This window comes from Perca fluviatilis, chromosome 21 (assembly GCF_010015445.1).
Source record: "Perca fluviatilis chromosome 21, GENO_Pfluv_1.0, whole genome shotgun sequence".
NCBI classification, from domain to species: Eukaryota; Metazoa; Chordata; class Actinopteri; order Perciformes; family Percidae; genus Perca; species Perca fluviatilis.
The window spans coordinates 9,635,453-9,655,904 of record NC_053132.1 but is presented as its reverse complement, the minus strand read 5'-3'; the positions used below and the strand labels follow the sequence as shown (position 1 = coordinate 9,655,904).

General features: G+C 40.6%; 2 protein-coding genes across 3 annotated transcripts in view; both read right to left on the bottom strand.

Annotated features, from left to right (window-relative positions):
- kif19 (kinesin family member 19) overlaps positions 1 to 10,214 on the bottom strand; it is a 44,676-nt gene extending 34,462 nt beyond the window's left edge. The window contains exons 1-2 of the mRNA XM_039789196.1: positions 9,660 to 10,214; positions 7,605 to 7,685 (exon numbers count right to left, since the gene is read on the bottom strand). Coding sequence (XP_039645130.1) covers positions 7,605 to 7,685; positions 9,660 to 9,698 — 120 coding nt within the window. The 5' untranslated portion in view covers positions 9,699 to 10,214. The remainder of the gene's footprint in view (positions 1 to 7,604; positions 7,686 to 9,659) is intronic.
- Positions 10,215 to 11,159: 945 nt separating this feature from the next.
- ttyh2 (tweety family member 2) overlaps positions 11,160 to 20,452 on the bottom strand; it is a 67,356-nt gene continuing 58,063 nt past the window's right edge. Inside the window, exons 9-15 of one of the 2 annotated variants that reach the window (XM_039788401.1) lie at positions 17,683 to 17,775; positions 17,413 to 17,505; positions 16,849 to 16,991; positions 15,715 to 15,900; positions 15,549 to 15,627; positions 14,518 to 14,544; positions 11,160 to 12,447 (exon numbers count right to left, since the gene is read on the bottom strand). In XM_039788401.1, coding sequence (XP_039644335.1) covers positions 12,367 to 12,447; positions 14,518 to 14,544; positions 15,549 to 15,627; positions 15,715 to 15,900; positions 16,849 to 16,991; positions 17,413 to 17,505; positions 17,683 to 17,775 — 702 coding nt within the window. In that variant the 3' untranslated portion in view covers positions 11,160 to 12,366. The remainder of the gene's footprint in view (positions 12,448 to 14,517; positions 14,545 to 15,548; positions 15,628 to 15,714; positions 15,901 to 16,848; positions 16,992 to 17,412; positions 17,506 to 17,682; positions 17,776 to 20,452) is intronic. The other variant, XM_039788402.1, reaches the window with a different exon arrangement.

Here is a 20,452-nt window from a genome sequence, read left to right as displayed (position 1 = left end):
GTAAGACCCTGCAGCGCACAGTGAAGGCTGCTGGGCGGATCATTGGTGTCCCACTCCCCTCACTCCTGGAGATTTACCAAACCCGCCTCAACCGCAAAGCAACCAGCATTGCCAGCCACCCCTCACACAGCCTCTTCAGCCTCTTGCTATCTGGGAGACAGTACCGGAGCATCCAAGCCTGTTCCACCAGACTGGCAAAAACCTTCACTCCCCAGGCATTAAGGAAGCTCAACACCCTCCCCTCCCTCCATCCCCTCCCCTCTGCCCCTAAGAACTGTGGACTCTGAACCTTTCTCCAAAATAAATCAAATTTGCTGTGCAATGTCAGGATGGCTACCTGAACTTTTCACAAGTTTTTTAAACAGCATTGTCCACTGTCTTTTAGTACACTGCTGCCTGGAATTGGTCAAAAATGTGACATACTGATATGTTCTGTATTCAACAGCAGCAAATACGATTTTGTTTGGAGTAAAACGCCTTTCTCATTCAAAGTAGTTTGTTTTCCAGGGGGAGCTGTTTTTGCTGAATCAGGCTTACTACAGTGCTGCCTCTGAGTTGAAGACAATTGGAATTTCCTTTTACTGACAGACCGGTGTAGAGGGTGGCAGAAACTCTACTGAACACTTGAGGTGAGGTGCTTTGTACTCCACAGTGGCAGAAAATGTGCCAATTCATAGCGTACTGTAATCAAGTAGACTTGTACATTTACCGGGCTGAATGCTGCTTATTGTTTTTAAAGGACTCGATCTTTACAAAGGAACCGAGAGGCAAAATGGTATTTTTGTTTGTCTGCTGGCTGACATTCTCTCTCTGAGATCAGAATGAACCATCTGGTTTTTTTTCTTCAGATATATCCTCCATTATCTGCACACAACAGAATTCTGACTCTAAAGAGATGACCATGAAATGCCACCATCAATACCTTGTGTGATACCTATTGCTACTACACTTACAGTCCACACCAAATAGCATTGAGAAATCTGCCAACAATCGAGGCGCACAAATGTTCCTTCTAAGAACATATTTATTATAGCCAATTCATTTGCAGACATGGAAAAAAGAAAAGAAAAAAAAGATGCATTGTTCCCATAGATATAAATTTGTTCCCCGGTTGTTTTTCCTTATTCTTCCATATGTAGGAGTGTACTACTGAGGAACAGGAACAAAAAAACAAACAATGGCCCTGACCTTGTCTATGTGTCTCCATGGCGACAAGGCCTCACCATAAAGCATTCCCCACTGTGTGCTACTGACAGGCCAGCCCCGCCGAAGACATGCTTAACAAGTTCAAGGAATTAAGTGTATTCTGTAGTGTATAGCTAATTTTGATCAGTTGTCCTATCTAATGTATGCTCTAAATCTCTATCAAGTGTCTTTTGTAAGTGGTGTAAAATTGGTAGTGATATAAAATGGTCCTCTCGGGTGGCTCTTTCACGAGGTTAGGCAACCATCTTTATCCCTTGGGGGATAAGCATAGCTTCCCTGTTAGCCTCTTAAGGAGAGATGACATCACATCTCTGGGTCCTTTAGTCCAATGTGGGACGGAAAACACTGTTCGGCCACGGTTAGCCTTCTCTCAGTAACAACAACTTAATTCTAATTCTTAATTTTAACTGACAACAAATTGTGACACTGTACTAATTCCCTGAGCTTTGTGATATTTATATTATGTGAGTAAAGTAATTTATTGATGGGAGGATATTGGATGCAGTCAGTTCTGAACAGCCACGTCAAACAAACAGAATAAGTAAGAGTAAATGGCACTCTTGGAGCTGGTATAAACCAACATTTTGACCATAAACATAGTGGCAAAAAATAATAAATCATCAGTTTTTAATAACGGTAATTCAGGTCAAGTCTGGTATTAAAGGACCATATCGGTGGGTTTAAATATTTTGAGGGAAACAACTTCGGTTTATTTCCGAAATCCACAAAGAAAAAAAAATTCAAAGACTTAAAACCTGCTTGAGACAGTGGCAATAGCTTTGATTTTTTTTTGTCAGGTTCACATTATTTTAGAATGGATGTACGAAATGAATGTAAATGGGAAGTTTGCATTTTCAACTACAGACCTTGCAGCTCACACGTTGCATTATACGTCGTAACGCTTTGGGTTTGACTTTCGACTTCACTTATTTCCCTCTTAAATGAAGTGCCTCCTGATTAAAGTACAGCTACAAGCAGGAACCAAAACATACTGCCGTAATGAACAAAACAGCAACCTCACAGCATTCCTTATTCCCTGTTTCTAGACATTTCTCATCTTCTTTTGACCGTTAAAGATGTTACAACATACAGTGAAAATGTAACTTTTTGTGATGTCCATTTCGAAACAGTATCTGGTCTCCATGGGTGTTCTTTTGTAGTTTTCACTGTCCATAGTGTCACAGACAACACTAGTTTTGGGCCGGTTTCTTCATTTTTCCCAAGCCGGCCAGAACACTTTGTCTCCTACCCCAATGAAGGTGTACTTACATTACACTCATCGAAAATATTTTTTCAACTTATCTTCTATTGATATCACGTTCACTCTTCCTACATCAGTTTCCAAGATAAAATTCCACTAGAACAATGCTTTGCTGTAGATATAGCTTAGCCTAACTGTATCTTGTATACGGTTTGGGATAAAAGCTACTTTCCTATGCCAGTTACGTCTCAGTATTACTATCTTGACTGAAAACAAATAGTTTAACCTGAGGGGTTTAATATCTCATTCATAAATCCACCTCACTACCTCTGACCTGTGTACTTCCCAATCAAGGACAAGAAAAGCCAATTGAGCGCAACAGGTGGTCCATGAAAGGCAGCGATCCCCTGAGGCTGAGTAAAGGCAGAGAGAAAGAAAAAGAGCAGGTGGCAGACGGCTTAACCTGAGCTAAAACCCATCCAATGAGCTCATCTCCGCAGACTTAGCTCAACTTCAAGTTGTCTGTTTTCGTCCAGGAGGGCCAGATCTGGGTACGCCCATCCAGTCGGCCAAGTCAGCCACCGGCACCCTGCTAATCTGTCTGAGCGCTATGTGTAGGCCATATGGCTATCACTTGTCTGCCTGTCTCACAAACAAAGTAATCTTTGTGCGTGTGGAAGGGATTGGAGTTTTTTGTATGTACAGTACATATCCGCATATATCCGTGTGCGACTTGGGCAGGGGTGACAGTTATAGGTAATCAGATTGAGCCATTCTGTGGTATACAGTACAGGCCAAAAGTTTGGACACACCTTCTCATTCAATGCGTTTCCTTTTATTTTCATGACTATTTACATTGTAGATTCTCACTGAAGGCATCAAAACTATGAATGAACACATATGGAATTATGTACTTAACAACAAAGTGTGAAATAACTGAAAACATGTCTTATATTTTAGATTCTTCAAAGCAGCCACCCTTTGCTTTTTTTATTAAAGCGCCCATATTATGCTCATTTTCAGGTTCATAATTGTATTTTAAGGTTGTACCAGAATAGGTTTACATGGTTTAATTATCAAAAAACACCATATTTTTGTTGTACTGCACAGCTCTCTCTCACTGCTGCAGATCCTCTTTTCACCTGGTTTCTGTTTTAGCTACAGAGTGAGACCTCTTTTCATCTTCTTCTTCTGTACTATCTTTGATTGCACTCGCACATGCTCAGTAGTTCAGATGTAGAGCATGTCAGCTAGCTAACTCTAGAGACAGTAAAAGAAAGCCTGTTTCTCCAACTTTGGTCAGTTACAAGGCAGGATTAGCTGGGAGACTTCTAAATGAGGGCGCACATGGAAGTAGTTCTTTTGTAGATTATGGTGAACTTGTGTGTGTTGTAGCAGTGCTTTGCTATTGAGAACGACGTAGCATGCTAGCGTTAACATTAGCGTTAGCATGCTAATGCTAACGCTAATGCTAACGAGCTAACGGTTGTGGTTAGCCAGCTCATTTCGGACTGTGACGTCACAGTCCGAGCCGATTTTGAACAGCTCACCAGGAGACTGAAGGCAGGACACATTCAGAAACCATATCTCACTCAAACCAGCATGGATGGATTTTTTTTCAAAGTTTGTATGTGTGTGGAAGCACCAGAGACACAAAAGAACACCCCAAATCCCAGAAAAAGTGATTTTTTTCATAATATGGGCACTTTAATAAGGGAAAAAATTCCACTAATTAACCCTGACAAAGCACACCTGTGAAGTGAAAACCATTTCAGGTGACTACCTCATGAAGCTCATTGAGAGAACACCAAGGGTTTGCAGAGTTATCAAAAAAAGCAAAGGGTGGCTACTTTGAAGAATCTAAAATATAAGACATGTTTTCAGTTATTTCACACTTTTTTGTTAAGTACATAATTCCATATGTGTTCATTCATAGTTTTGATGCCTTCAGTGAGAATCTACAATGTAAATAAAGAAACACATTGAATGAGAAGGTGTGTCCAAACTTTTGGCCTGTACTGTATAACCTCACAACATCCCAGTGTTGTTACCTACTTCACTATATCTCCTTCATTAATGCAAGCCAGAGCAGCCAAAGTAAACCTTTTTCAAGACATAAGTAAAGAGCAGATTCCCACAACACGACTGTCTCAATAACCTGACTGGACTAGATATAACCCCCTAGAGACCCTACAGTAGGGGTGGTACGGTTCACAAAACCCACGGTTCGGTTCGTATCACGGTTTTAGGGTCACGGTTTTCGGTTCAGTACGGTTATTATTTTATCTTTAACACTCCAGAATATACTTCAGCATATAGCTAAAATTAGCATATTGAATGCATGTTGCACAAAACGTGCACACAGTGGCAGTTCTATATTGTTTTATTTCATCATAGGTAACGTGAAATCCAAAATGTTCCCACACACCAGACTATAAACGACGCTGGCGCATCCTCCAGCTCTGGGCAGCCTCTCTCCCACTTGACATTTCTGCAGGTGACGTGACGTGACCTGCAGCGGCACCCCACTCCACTTGAGGAGCGGTCGGCTCGGTGTCTCTCAAAATCTGACGAAAATCTTTTAAACTGACCTTTGTCGATCTGAAATGAAGACAGATTCAGCAACTGCATGGCCTATTTCTCGCTTAAAATGTTTTCAGAAACACGTTTCGTTGAACTATTTTAGTACAATATGAGATCGTATTCTGAACGAGCCGCCATGACAGTGTGTTTTGAAATTTGGGACCAGCCAGACCCATGTGACGCAATTGTCCAATCAGCTGCCATGGGTTGCGTTTGTCACGCCCATCCCGCTCGTCATTTCCAATAAGTGTTTTAACATAGGTGTCGAAAGTGGGCACTACGGCAGTAAGAGGTTAGTGCACATTAACAGTGTACTGACGAACCGTGCGGTACACACATGCTCCGAACCGAGACTAGCGAACCGAGACTAGCGAACCGAGCGGTTCGGGTGTTTTTTCATGAACCGTACCACCCCTACCCTACAGCATACCTGTCGGTTTGTAATTCTCTCCTCAGACATAATACAGTATGAACTATGCTATTCAGGTATAAAAATCAACACAATACAGGTAAAGTCGACATGGAGACTCAAATAAAAATATTTTCTAGCTCTGGTTTGATTGAGCTGGAGACAATAACAAAGCCTTATTATGGTGGCTGTGTCAGCACTATATCTACCTACCTACTGCTATGCTCTAATCCCCTGTGTTCAAGCCTATTTTAATGACAGACAGAAGTGCTGATGTTGTCCTAAGACTTGTAATTGAATTACTTCTGAGAAGACAAACAAACAAATCAGGTCTCAGCGCCATGGATAACCTGTTTCTAGAAGTGTTCTCTATTAAAATCCTTCAACAGCATGAACAGCCAACTAATCACACACTTGCATAATGTTTTCCTCCAGCACTGTTACACTAAAGGGAAATCTGAACCACTATGTCAGCAGTTCAGCTATTCTGTATGCCTACTACTGCCTCAATCAGCCGACACTGAACGAGGAAACACCTCAGCAGCTTCGCAGCCAGTATGCTCATTATCATTTGCACTCCCTTCATCATCATCACACACTCACCGTTGGTACTGCTAAATGGTCTCCAAGAGGGACCGGTTCAACAGTGAGGGTTGCTGGTAAACATGGTCCTCATGGAGCTCTTTGTCAATTGGTGACATGGTAACAACCTCATAACATACTGTGCACAGTGGTTGTGCTCTTTGGACAGGATCCTCTGAGGGGATCCACGTCCAAATAGTCCGAATAGATGGATCCAAAATCTATGCGTCTGGTGTAACTTATATTATATGTGTAAGACTAGCCCTATGCTGTTAGTTGATAGCCAATCCACATTCCGTTCATTCAGAAACATATCTGTCATGGTTCATGCCAATGGAAAATGCAATTATCATAATGGCTCCATTCAAAGCAGTTTACCTGCCAATTCAATTAGAAAGCCATCTCATATTGAGTAGGGGGAGAAATCAAAACAAGACTGTTGGGAATAGAGTGAACAGAGTCAGGCATAATGTTGTTTTTATCAGTGGCGCCGGCAGCCATAATCCTGTACGCACCGTGGATACATATCTTTCAAATTGATTGTGTACAGTTGGCAGTTGGATTAGCGACTCTATCATCCCCCATCTCTCTGCCAGTCAGGGGAATGTAGGGAGGGCAGATCTGGCCCGCTGGTGACATAATCTCTGTTGTTGTTGTTGTTGTTACCTTGACTGTTGAGTGAGAGCTCTGTTTTCTGCGAGACGTCGTGCGATAGAGCCGTAAGTTTTCTCTGCACTGTTTTGAGTGGTTTTAATAAATAGTTTAATGCAAAAACTTTACTCTCATCTTCGTGGAACATTTCAGCAAGCATGTGTATACATAAACAACTGAGTAGGTGGTTTGCCGAATCCAAAGTAGCCACTTCTCATGTCCACTTGAGGCTACATTAGCCACGACTAGCATAACACGCCCGAATCTCTGATGGAACTGTTGCATCTATTTTGTTCTTTATTCTTTTTTTTAACTGTCCATGGGGAGTCTGACAGTGTTATGGAGGATCAGTGCTAAATCGATGAAGTACTCCTTCAATCAATTGACTACTTGCTAATTACTAATTACTACTTGCTGCCCTGGTTGTAACCTTTTGTTATCATTCAAGTCAGACAGACACACTAGGAGACTGAACTACCATCAGCACAAATGTTTTATGTAAAAGCGTTACACAGCTCTACATTGGTTAATGTCCAATTAAACCCAAGGCATATACTATGGCGAAGCTTTCAGCCGTCTGCTAATGAAAGAATTTGAGGCTTTCTATCCGTCGTTAGAAATGTCACTCTCTTTGCTAAGGGTCTGAGTCATCCAGCATTCATTTACAAATGAAATGTGACATCTGAGCTTTACAACTGATTTGCTTTTAAAAAAGAGCTGTGGGCTTTACCGAGGTCCCTGCAGGTACCTCATCTGTGCAGCCTCGTGACAGGCAGGAAGAAGGTTCTGAAACAGAGACAACAGACCTCCACCTCCACCTTCCACACAAGCACGCACTCTGACCCCATCACTCACTCAAGTGCATGCATACTGCATGCACACAGAGGTAGACAGGTTACTGACTGACACACACACACACACACACACACACACACAAACACACAGCAGCAGAATAAAGGACAGCCATCTCACCTGGTCGTCCACTCTGTGGGCTACGATCGTAGCCGCCTCTTCTTGCTCAGCATCGCTGAGGGGTCGGATCCGCAAGGCAACCTGTAGCACACGGAATAAATTGAATTAACACAAAGATATTCATTTCACTGAAATTATAGGTTAGAAAATGAACTGAACTCTGCTTGGTTGGGTAGGAACGACATTGGCAGCACACAAGAGGACTTTATCTTCTACAATCAATGAATTTCCATTTAAAAATGATGTGTCTGGAGTATTCATTCAGTTGTTGCTTAGTTGTAATTGAATGTACATCTGTTGAGAGTACTTGCCAGACCTTTTCTGAGCTGGAAGAACGTGTGGTAAAGGAGAAAATGTGAGTTTATTTGTCAGTTGCAGCATATGTGTGAATTCATCTGTTTTCCTAAACAGGAAAATTGATTCTAAACATCAAAATCTTCTTACAAGTCGTGAAACCTGGTGAATAATGTCTACTGTGGCCCTGGAGGAGCTTTGTCAAGTCTTAAATGTACTACAAAAAAAGAGATGTAGAATTTGAAAGATGTATGCATATAGGCGGGCAGGGATGGTCTAAAGAAAATACACTATAACATTGCATTAGGGGAGGTGTAGGATACAGTTGTATCAAAGCTTGACCCAGAGTAAGGATGTAAAGTCTGTGAGAGTAGCCCAAATTTATGGAAGTGCAATACAAAACTTGCCTGAGTAGTCTTTTAAATGTCAAGCACAGGATGTAAGATTTTTTTTTCCAGTCAACCAGATAATAAATAACACTCACATTTAGAAGGCCTAAACCAAACCCCGTTGGCTGTTTTTTCAGTGTGAATGTCGCATATTATCCGTGTTATTACATAATTTTTCTCTCTAGTTTCCAGTCCCACAGCCCACACACAAGCAGGTTTGGTAAATTCTAAATTGTCCGTAGATGTAAATATGAGTATAAATGTGTTTGACTGTCTGTGTGTGGACTGGTGAAAGGTCTAGGGCGTACCCTGACTAGTGCCTTCTGACCAGTGCATCCTGCGATAAGTTACATGGCACAGCCACCTTGAATGGGATAAATAGTTATTTAAAACAAATGGATAAATGGATTGATAATTAAACTCCACATTCCGCTTTAAATTACTTCACAACCTGATGAATGCCAATTCCTCCTCCAAAAATGAAGAAACAAATTAGGATGGTGCCATTTTCCCAACCATCAACCATGGTCTCTTTCCTTGAAAACATTTAGAGATCAATAGGAAAGCTTTTAATGGGATTAAATGGAATGAAAACAAACAATAACAATCACAGCAGTGCCGTCATGTACCCAGAGGATGGCATGCATGTAACCCACTAACACCAACAACATGTACAGTTAAAAAGGGGAATGCTAAAGGGAATAATCAGCCACTTGCTCTCTGTCAGCACCCTGTAGAAAGTGTATTACATGCTGGACAAGAGAGAGAGTCCAGGCAACTAACAGCCACTTCAATTATTCAGATATGGGCTGCAGAACACAGTGCTGGTAGTGTAAAGCTGAGAAATCTAAAATATAACATCAACAATGGATGCTGTTAGGAATATAAAAGAAATATAAAAAAAACAGAAAAATACGCCTTACTAGACACACCTGTATCACATGTATGTATGTAGTATGTATATTATACAATTAGAAACATCTCTTATTGAAATGTGTGTTACAAAACCACCTTTAACTATGAGCTCAATAACAACATTTCATACAATGTCAACAAAAACTGGAACATTACACCAACGTTAGGCATCATATAAGTAGATTTACAGTTGTACTGGATTGCATTATATTGTATAGGTGAATCTAATAAAGTTGCTACTGAGTGTACAGTTGGCAGAATAGTTCTGGGTTTGTGTCTTTGTAGGGTATTAGCTACATACAAAGTTGACCGTTAAGACCACCGAACAACAGCTAGCTTGAGTAAAGGGAAAACGTATACAGAAACTAAGTGATACAACTGTTAAGTTTACAACTCATGGTATTTAAAAATCCCAGTAAAAGCAACATTAAAAGGACATTGTGTAGTTTGAACTTACAGTTAGTTGGTGGTCCTTTGATTCCCCCGTGTCCTTCATGGTCACTTACGCTCAGGGAGAAGGATAATGCGCGTCAACAGCAAACGGGACCATTCTCCTCACTGTCGGTACCTAGATTCATGTCACCTCCTCTAAAAGAACACCTGCAGCACACACACTCAACAAGTAATGGACTCTCTGCAGCTGCTGTGATGGTCTCTGACGAGCTCAACAACCTCGCGTCGTGTCTTTCTCACTTAACGACCTCTCGTCACATTATCAGTCCCAGCTAGTCTCTATTTCTTTCTACTGCAGCTACGTCTTTCAAAGCGCGTCGTGTGTTTTCACCGTGGGCTGTAGGTTTCCGCTCAGAAGGTTAGAAACACGAAACACGGGAATAATTTATCTGGCGGCAGACAAAGAGCTGGAGAAGTGGTAGGTAACACCGGCAGCAGTCCACCTGCTAAAGCCACTTCCCTGTCTGTCCTCGCTCCACTCCGCTGCCCTGCTGCTGCTGTGGGTTGCTATCGATATTATTATACGTCCATGGTTGCTATGTGTGTATGTGTGCGTGTGTGTTTGTGTGTGTGTGTGTGTGTGTGTCCGCGCGCGCGCGTGCGCGCGCGTGTACGTTGTTGTCCATGGAGATCCGCGGAGCAGTGGCGTTCTATCAAGCTACATTTGATTACTTCCGATTATAAAATTAAAAACCCGGATTTTCCAATATTATTGTTGTAGCATTTAACTAAGTTTATAGGCTAATTATACTCCTGTAGGCTACATACGAAATGGTTTTTTATATCTTAAAATGTTTAAATTGCTTTTATCATTATCAATTTGTTACTAGTATTATCCTATTTCTCTATCTCTTTAGGACTTTATTTCATTTTCACTCCTTATGGCTCCTGTTATTAATACCTGTGTTATTGATTTGTTTCTTTTATAAAGCACTTTAAGCTGCATTTTATGTTATAAAAGGTTCTTAATCAAGATTATTATTATTAAGGTAACAGAGTATTTTAACAAAGTGGCATTATCACTTTTACTTATGTAAAATGTCTTAATACTTCCATAGGCCTAAGTATTAACTTCCATTCCACCACAGCAAACGTAAACACAGGCTATATCCAGGCCTATTTGTTAACTATATACTTTTCAGACTTGTTTTTGTTGTATTCCACACATACCTAAAACAAAATCATGGTAGCCTATAGGCTACTGTGTGAAGTTAACCATAACAGCTTTTTCTACCTGGTTAATACCTATGGTTAATTCAGTTTTCAAAGAGCAGCACTTAGACTACGCTGACATCTGCTGGAAGAATTAAAAAATACCTTACTGTGCTCAGTTTTAAACCAGTAATGCCAGACCTATCTTTATCTCCACAGCGCTGTGTCAAGCAACTTGTTGGCCACTTGTTAGACTTTAGGGGCGCTTTGGTGTTGATCATAACAGTTTTCCCTGTGGTATTGTGCACCCAAAGGATATGGGCACCCAACAACAAAGTGAAGACACTTCAAGTTGTATTCAAAATGGATTTATTTAACTCACAATTAGACCCCGTGGTATGGGGTCACACACAAAATTAAGCACCATTCTCAGTGCCTGTACAATATAACATGCTTAAAGAAATGACACTTACTAAAATAATTAATAAACAAAACTGCATGTATTAAATCCATACAGAAAATTGTTGTTATTCAATACAAACATGTACTGTTTGGATGGTTTGAAATTATGTAAATAATCACCGTATTCTCATTATTCACGGTTAGAGCAGCACAGCTTCCCAAGACAGAAACTACAACTTATTTTTTTATTGTATTAGCTGGATTAGATATGTAGAGAACATGAATTACCGGCCCTTTATAAAATACAAAAAAAAAGATTCTATGTGACATCGCCACACAAAACTAGAACAAAATATATAAAAATTGGCACATTGTTTAAACAAAAACAAAGTAAACCACATCAGAATGAGACAACTGTCTGTTATTGTAAAACCTATATACAGAAGCCGTGGTCTCAAGGTAGTCTCGTCTCCAGGAGATTTAAGATTCACTTGCAGGCGTGTCTGTGTATGAATGTAAATAAATTAAACCTCAACCATACCTCCTGCTGTGTGTGGCCAGTGCTGGGTTTGTGCTTCACAAATATCAAGCATGAAGCATAATACATAGAAAATAATATGTTTACATCAGCTGTCATGTTCACATTTTTCTCTTTAGAGTCATGACTGTAAGTTTTGTAATGTAAAAAAATACTTTGAAACAGGAGAGACAAATCATAATAAATTGTCTGTTGTTTTTTTTACTTTATAGTGACCACGTTGCTATGTTTTACTGCAGTGAGAAATCCATCCTCAAAACATCTTCTATCAGCTGTAAGTTATGTTTGCCAAACTCAGGTACATAAAGACAGTAAAATCTTCCCTAAATGCTTCACCAATAGATGACACAGCATGACCAACACATCATATTAAGAGCAGGTTGAATTTGAGAGCATGTGTCAGAAATATTTAGCAAGTTCCCCCAAAATGCCTTGGTGCAGACAAGTGTGATTAATCATTTACGAGCACAGAGAACAGTACCGATATGGTTCCATTGTCCTGAGACTGCACAGCCAGATGTTACACTTTGTCCTCTATGATGATTGGAGTAGCCACACACTCTTTTGTCTGTTGAGCGTGTGTGTGGTGCTGTATCCCTCCTCGATCAGATAAAGAAGACTATGCTTGGAAGTCGTTCCCAAAGTGTCTAATCTGTTCCTCCGTCATGGACAGATAGGTGGCCCGCATACTGGGGGAGTACTGTGGAGAAAAAGTCAAACACACAGACACAAACACAGGATGTTACAAGTTGATACTGTGAGCGGAGTGTGAGGTTTCACAGGTATGGCCTGACCCCAATCATCAGTTATAAAGACAAATGCCATGGGGTTCAAAGGAATAGTCTACTGGAAATCTATCTTTTGAGGATCAATTTCTCACCACGTGTGGGATTGAAAGGTGGCTCTGTAAACACTGAAGCATTGCCGAGGATGGCATCTAAAGTCAGGTTGGATTCACTGAAGTTACAGGTGATTCCAGTCAGGACCAATAATTCACAAAATATGCTACATGAACATAGATAGATCTGTTACCTTCAGACAGAGCCAGTCTTTCGTGTTTAACTATTCAGCTTAGCATAAAAGACTGACCAACTCTAACTAGCCCTAACTGTAACTAACACTTACCCTAACATTATTAAGCTAATCTTACCCCTAACCAACCCTAACCCTAACAATCTTAAAGGTCCTATGACATGCTGCTTTTTGGATGCTTTTATATAGGCCTCAGTCGTCCCCTCATACTGTATCTGAAGTCTCTTTCCCGAAATTCAGCCTTGGTGCAGAATTACAGCCACTAGAGCCAGTCCCACAATGAGCTTTCCTTAGGATGTGCCATTTCTGTGTCTGTAGCTTTAAATGCTATTGAGGAGGAGAGAGGGAGGGGCAAGGTGGAGGGTGGGGGTGTGGCCTTGACCAACTGCCATGCTTCGCTTGTTTGCAAGCCATGATGTCTCTCTCTTTCTCATGGGTGGGCAAAATTCTCTGCGCGGGCAAAGCAGAGAAAGGGGAGGTAACCTTTCCCTTTATGACGTCATAAAGGGAAGATTCCAGATCGGCCCATCTGAGCTTTCATTTTCTCAAAGGCAGAGCAGGATACCCAGGGCTTGGTTTACATCTATTGCCATTTCTAGCCACTGGGGGACCATAGACAGGCTGGGGGAACTCATATTAATGTTAAAAAAAAAACTCATAAAGTGACATTTTCATGCCATGGGACCTTTAACCTAACCCTAACCAACCCTAACATTCTTAACCTAACCTTACCCCTAACCAAGTCTAACCCTGATATTATTTACCTCACCTTAACCAATATCACTCCTTATGCCTAAACCAAACCAACCGATCAACCAATCAGAGGCAGGTCATGCCTTCGCCTGTCCCTTCGGACCATCCAATCTAGCATCGACAAATGTCAAACAGTTTCTTAACATTTCCTGTCATTTATATTGCAATTCCAGTCATTGTTTCCAAAATACTTCCCCCGGACCAGCCCTTGACCCACATACTGCACAATATTTAGCCTTTTATTTATTTTTTTCTATCTACCTTTTTGGACTTTTGCCTGCCTGCTATTGTCCCTGTTTTGTCTGTAAGTCATGAATTTAGTCCTCACCTTGCGTTTTGATGCATTGTCACACAACTCTGGTTCACCATTGGAATCCACCATAACTGCTATCAATCCAAGCTGACTACAGTTGCCATCTTCCACAAAGAAGACCATCTTCAAGCCTACAGGTGCTGAGTGTTTTATGCTCAGAAGATAGATTTTCTCAACTCATACATACAGACTCAGGGTATAGGTGACAAATGTATTCTACAGTTTGTTTAAACAAATTAATTCATTACTTAATTTTTAAATTAGTAACACATCAATCACGTTGACATTAACAGTAACTGTGACATCACTCTAAATCTGTCAATACCCGAATAAAATCAATTCTATAGCGGTACACAGCGCCCGGTGCAACACCTTGGGCAGTACAATCTATAGAATTAAATGAGCAGAACCGCATGCACAGGGAGGCCAACTGTGAGGAAATCCAGGGACATAACTACAGTACCACCCTGTGAACACTAGGGGCAGACAAACCCTCACTAACTCAAACAGACTTTCTGGAATGAGGACAACAGGTTTTGAGTTAAAAAGCCATGCCAGACAGGAAAACTGCACAGGAACCAAACAAAGTGATGTGAAGGAGAGGGAAAAGACAGAGATGCAACAGAGGAAAAGTGAGGGAGTTAACCCTGAAGAAGAGTTGAAAAGACTTACTCGGTTTCTATACTGCTGAGAGTATATCTCCAATAGTTGATAAAAAAAAAAGAATAAATATATAAAATGAAAGATACAAACAAACAAACATACACATGACAAACAAACAAACAAAAATATATAAAAGAAGCTGTTAGCCGCAGACTACTGCATGATGCTGTATAGTTGAAGTCATGAGGGAGAATGTAATTACACATTACTTGCTGGAATTAATTAGGAAAGAAGTCACAAGTGCAATCACATGTTTTGAAACTAAAACTGTGGAAATACACAAATATGAAAAGTAGAAAATATATTGATTTTTGTTACATCTTTTTGTGGAATTAAAACCTCTACGCATAAGGACAAATATGATGCAATTTATCAAAAATAAAACGTATTTAGTTTGTATTTCCTGGTGATCACAACATTGTCTCTCTAAATTACCCTTTAAAAAGAAGGTTACAAAACACTGATCTAAAGTAGATTAGATACCTGCAGAATGCCCCTAACTGCTGTATTTCATCACACACGTGCAGCATGTTATTAAGAATGAGGCAGATTAAGAATTATGAATAATTAATCTGAAATGGGGGGACCTTTAGTGTCAACAGTTAGCGAGTTTAGAGTTAAAGACCCGGGTCACTCCCTCCTGGGAATTTGGCCTGAGAGAGGCTAAATGATGTTCACTTCATGATTAAATATTAATCACATTACTTCCCCTCTCCTTGTTTTGGTACTGTAAGTCAGCCTCAGTAAGTTATGGAGGGCAGAAGAAGGCACAGTGTTTAACAAAAGATCATCTCATTAAATACCTTTTTAAAAATGTATTAAATTAAAGAAAGGTTATTAGATATGGCTTAACATTTGAGTGATGTTAAAGTGAAGTTTCAGGAAGGAAGTGAGCTGAGTCACCGAGTGAAAATATGAATAAAATAATCAGCAGTTATTTATAATAAAACAATTTCCTGTGCTTTAAAGGCTAAATCTGTCTTCTAGCTCAGAGGGAAGTGACATCATAGGAAGGACTTGGCCTCTGGGACCCAACGCACCGAGGGGGGTGGCGAGCCTCGTCCTATCAAAGGCACATTCTCGTACCGCGGATTTCCCCCGAACAGAGCTGTCTGGTTCCTGAGAAAGAATGAAAGAAGCGACTCAGAGGAATTATGAAATTTACAAATCCCCCCTTTGCTCCACACATTATTTCAGTTCACTCACATGTACTCAGACACAGGGGCGTTGGAGACAGCCGGGGCGGGCGGGTGTAAGCTGTTCTGGCTGCCCATGCTGCTGCTGTAGCTGCAGAAGCTGTGCATGTTGGTGAGGTTGGGGTTCTGAGGGACGATCCTCCTCGCTCGCGGGTTGAATGGATCTTCCTCATCGATGTCGTCATAATCTCGTTCTCTAGAGGTGGAGAGAAACATCATAAGAGGAGCCTGTGAGGTGTGCTGGAGGGAGAGACGTGAGGCAACAATACCGTGTGAGGTGAAAGTCAGCAGTAGCAGCAGCAATGGATGTAACTAACCCCTAACCCTAAGCTCATGTAGACAATTAAGGTACTTACCGTAAGCTACTTCTTCTCTAAGTCATAACTCAGTAAAATCAAAACCTACAGAAATGATGTGCATATTTTTAGATTCAGTGACTTACACTAACACACTGGATATCATCATCTCAGATGTCCATAACGAATAAACAGCATGAATCGGCTTAGAAATCATAAACAAGACGTTCCTTATAACTGCAGAACTCGGCTAAGAATCATCAGGTAAGTGACAGTGACAGTTTAATGGTGCCAATTAGCCAAAATGTAAAGAAATAAAGGGGTAAAAGAAACGGGGCTACGTTGTAACCCACAGTGTACAACCCACAACTCACTCAATCCACGGCAACATTATACTTCCTGTTTACATCCCCCAAAGAATTATGGGATCTGTAGTGACATCATTTAAAGCATAAATATACCCAAAATAAGTAGAAGAAAAATAATAAAAGGAGCGACAAAAACATTAATATTAGCTTTTTTCATATTGGAATATCAATCATTTCTTGACACTAAATTGTCGCAGACTTTGCAAAATTAACGAGTTTAAATAAGGGAAGCACAGAGTAAACACAGATTAATGGCACTGAATGAGTTATAAGCTACATAAAAAAGGTATTCCGGAGCCCTATACCTTGCACTCCCACAATTGAATTTGTATTTGTAGCAATTGTACAATTGTAAAAACATATTCACACACATGCACAGGTAGTCTCATACAGTGGGTGAAGCTGCATAGAGATAGAGATGGCTGCGGGATGAGGAAATGAGGGCGCTCAGGCAGGCAGAGAAGCAGAGAACGAACTGACCTGCAGGCAATTTGTCTCCATGCCCTGGGAATGGCACACAGCATGACAGTAAAGGCACAGGCTGCCAGGGTGGAGAAAAGGCAGAGGTAGAGTACACCCTCCACCCCATCATAGCACACCCCCACCATTGCATCCAGGTAGTCCTAAAGAGGTCAAACAAATAATATAACACAGATGAAGAGGGAGATGCTCGAACAGTTTGCTTGTACAGACGGACTCTTCCTGTCATATTTGAATTCACAGCAGAAAAAAATGAACCAACGATGAAAAAGCACTTAGTCGTCTCCAGGAAGACTTCATACGTGTCAGGCACATTCAGTGGGATGTTCAAATTATTGATGTAAACTGCACTGCAGTCATGAGCCACACTGTACAGGTTGGAGAGTGCAGGGAACTCAGTTTAGAAAAGTTATTCTCATTATATTTGAAATTCTTTCTTTGTGCATTGCTCTGCTCTGTTCCCAGTTCCATTTTCAGTTTGATGCTGAAATCCTGCGTGGCCACTTACTCTCCTATTGACCAAGTTGGGCTGCTGTGATGCCAATTAGGATGCAGTGAACAAACCTTGTTGAGCCCCCTGCAGTCCAACAGGGCAGTCAGCTGGTGCAGACTGGCCTCCGAGGAGTTAAGCAAATGCTGGATACCCAGTAGGTCTCTCTGCGGAGAGGTCATCAGAGTATCACTGACAAACACTTGAGCACTTATTTATACGAGAAAATTCCTCTAATGTTACTCCAAAAATATTTTTAACTCTTTTGTACTACAGCATAAAAGTCATAGCTTGGTGTGTGTGTGTGTGTGTGTGTGTGTGTGTGTGTGTGGTGTGTAAGATACCTCAGCTGTAGGAAACAGAGGCACAGCAAACTGCAGCAGGCCCTGAACCTGGATCTGCATGGTGGTCAGGGACCTCTGGAAGATGGTCAGAGGCTGCAAACAAGAAAGTGTGTTTGGATGCATGCAGAGTAAAGAGCATGCAAATGAAGAATAAACACTGATCCTAATGGAAGTCTTAAAGGGAGGGAGCTGCTGTCAAATGCAATGATGTACTCGTCTGGGACAGGTCTGCTTGCTGTCCCCAGAGTCCGAACTAAACAGGGGGAAGCAGCATTCAGTTTTTATGCTCCACATATCTGGAACAAACTCCCAGAAAACTGCAGGTCGGCCGCAAATCTCAGTTCTTTTAAATTAAGGCTGAAGACCTTTCTTTTTGATGTTGCATTTCTTTAAATAATTGTTAATTTATAAGTCTTCTGGGAGGCCAGGTTTGGAACCTGTGTTGCAACAGAAAAAGAGTTAAAGTATAAGTCCTTTGGGAGGCCTGAGTTGGACTCGGTTAACTTGTTCTTATACTGCACTGTAAATTTTATTATAATCTTTTATCTGTTTTACATTTTTTTTATCGTTTTTAACTGCTCTTTAATGTTTTATGTAAAGCACTTTGAATTGCCCTGTTGCTGAAATGTGCTATACAAATAAAGCTGCCCTGTCTTGCCTTACTTGCATTTTTAAGAATGAATAAGAAAGAATATGCAGACTTCTTGTCCTTTCACAAAATGAAAACACACTGAGGAAAGCATAATAGCTAACATAATGGATCTTATTTTTCTGTAATTTAATTTGTTAGTTTATTCGGTTACACTTTACTTGAAGGTATCTACATAAGAGTGACATGACACTGTCATGAACGTGACTGAAACATTATAAACAAGTCATTAACGTTTATGACATAACGCTTCTTTTAGTAAGTATCATTCGGTTTTTGTCATGACAAGTTATGGTTAGGGTTAGGGTTAGTGTTAGTTAGGGTTCATGTGTTCATGACAGTGTCATGTCACTTTTATGTAGATACCTTCAAGTAAAGTGTTAACGTTTATTCAAAAGGATCAATTCAGATAAATTAATAGCAAAAACCACAGAGTGGCCAGAATGAGCCTTGAACGCTGTTAAGAAACCGTCAAAATCTAATAAAATCAGAAATTTTTTCACAAGGTTAACAATATGTAAAAGAACAACGGGGTGTGCAAGAAAAAACATAAGCACGAATACAACACAGGGCCAGAAAAAGTTAGTGATAAGTATTAATTTGGTCCTAATACAGTCAATTTGACTAAATAAATTACTATGTTATGGCTTTGTAGGGTAGTGAACTGATATAAAGTACCTATTAATACATTCCAATATGCTGTAGTTTGAGTCTGTAATTGTGGATGTGTAGGTTTATGATCCCACCAACAGGGGGCAAAATAATCCTCCACATTTGGTACTATCTTAGTGGATAATCACAACCTACCTGGAAACTAGCACCTTCTGTCTAATGCCTCTTTTTTTAATTAACATTCAAGCATAACAGTACTAAATTAATTAGTCACATCTCCAAAGTAAAATTGTATCTTCACAGTCATCCAACCTAACAAGAGTAGCCTGGAAACCCTTAGGCCTTTGTAACAATGTTCTATTGAAACAGGATATGGTCAATTACCTCAACCACTCATAAATATAATTGCTTTCCTCTGATCTGACATTTCTTCTCTGGATCTGTATGACTGTCTGTGGTCCAACTTCTCTCTGCAGCACAATCTAACGGCCTGATCAGATTTGGCGTTATTATTTTTAGCCTGGGTGAGCTTGTTCAGAGCCAAATAAAGTAAAAAAAATAAATAAAAATGAAATGTGAAATACAAGGGCACAGAGGATAGAACTAACAGGGCACTGCTGTGGTTTGGGCTCAGAACACATGAGTGTGACATATAAGGGAGGAAGAGAAAGAGAAAGAGAAAGAGAAAGAGAAAGAGAAAGAGAAAGAGAGCTTGTATGTTTGCCAATCAGTTTGAATTTCTGTATCTGGCAGCTTGCTTGTGAACTTTGCACCTGTTGGGTATCTGTGTGGGCGTGGCGGAGAAAAGAGTGCTGACTTTGTTTACCAGGCAGGGGTGACGGCTGTCGGCCCTCTGCTGCTGTGCTCTTGTTATCCTAGGGGCATGTCTAAGAGCCAGATAATAAGATCGGAGCTCTGCTGGGCCAGAGCTCGCACAAATTGACTTCACCGTTGACTGATGTCAGCGGTGAAGCCAGTGATGTGACCCACAAATGACCACAATCTACTCTGCTTCTCTATAGAGTAAGCTCACAGAACTTTAGAAGAGGACGATACACCAAATAGTTTCATCTAATCTGCAATTTTACAGCCTTTGTTTTGGGAGATTTGTAACATTTTGGCTTGTTTGCTTGATACATGCCAAAGACTGAAGAAATACAGGAGAAAGAGACCGAGAGAAAAATGATGGCGACAGCCTGGGAGATAGTGTTGGATGCTTTGCACTTTTGTAACGTTCAGCCAGACCTGTGAGGTGAAGTTAGGATGTAAATCAGCCAGACAGGCCTGGACAGAGAGAAAGAGCTTGACAAAGATCAGCCTTGAGGGGCAGAGAAATGAACTCCCCATGTAGCACAGATTTCACAGGTCAAAAGATGTTTAGAGCATAGTTTAGTGAGCATAATTTGGTTTAAAGATTAATGTCTTCAACAGCATTTAATTGACTATATGTCAATATGTATTGAGGACTTGCTCCATATTTCAATTAAATACTGTTATTTTCAAGATTAT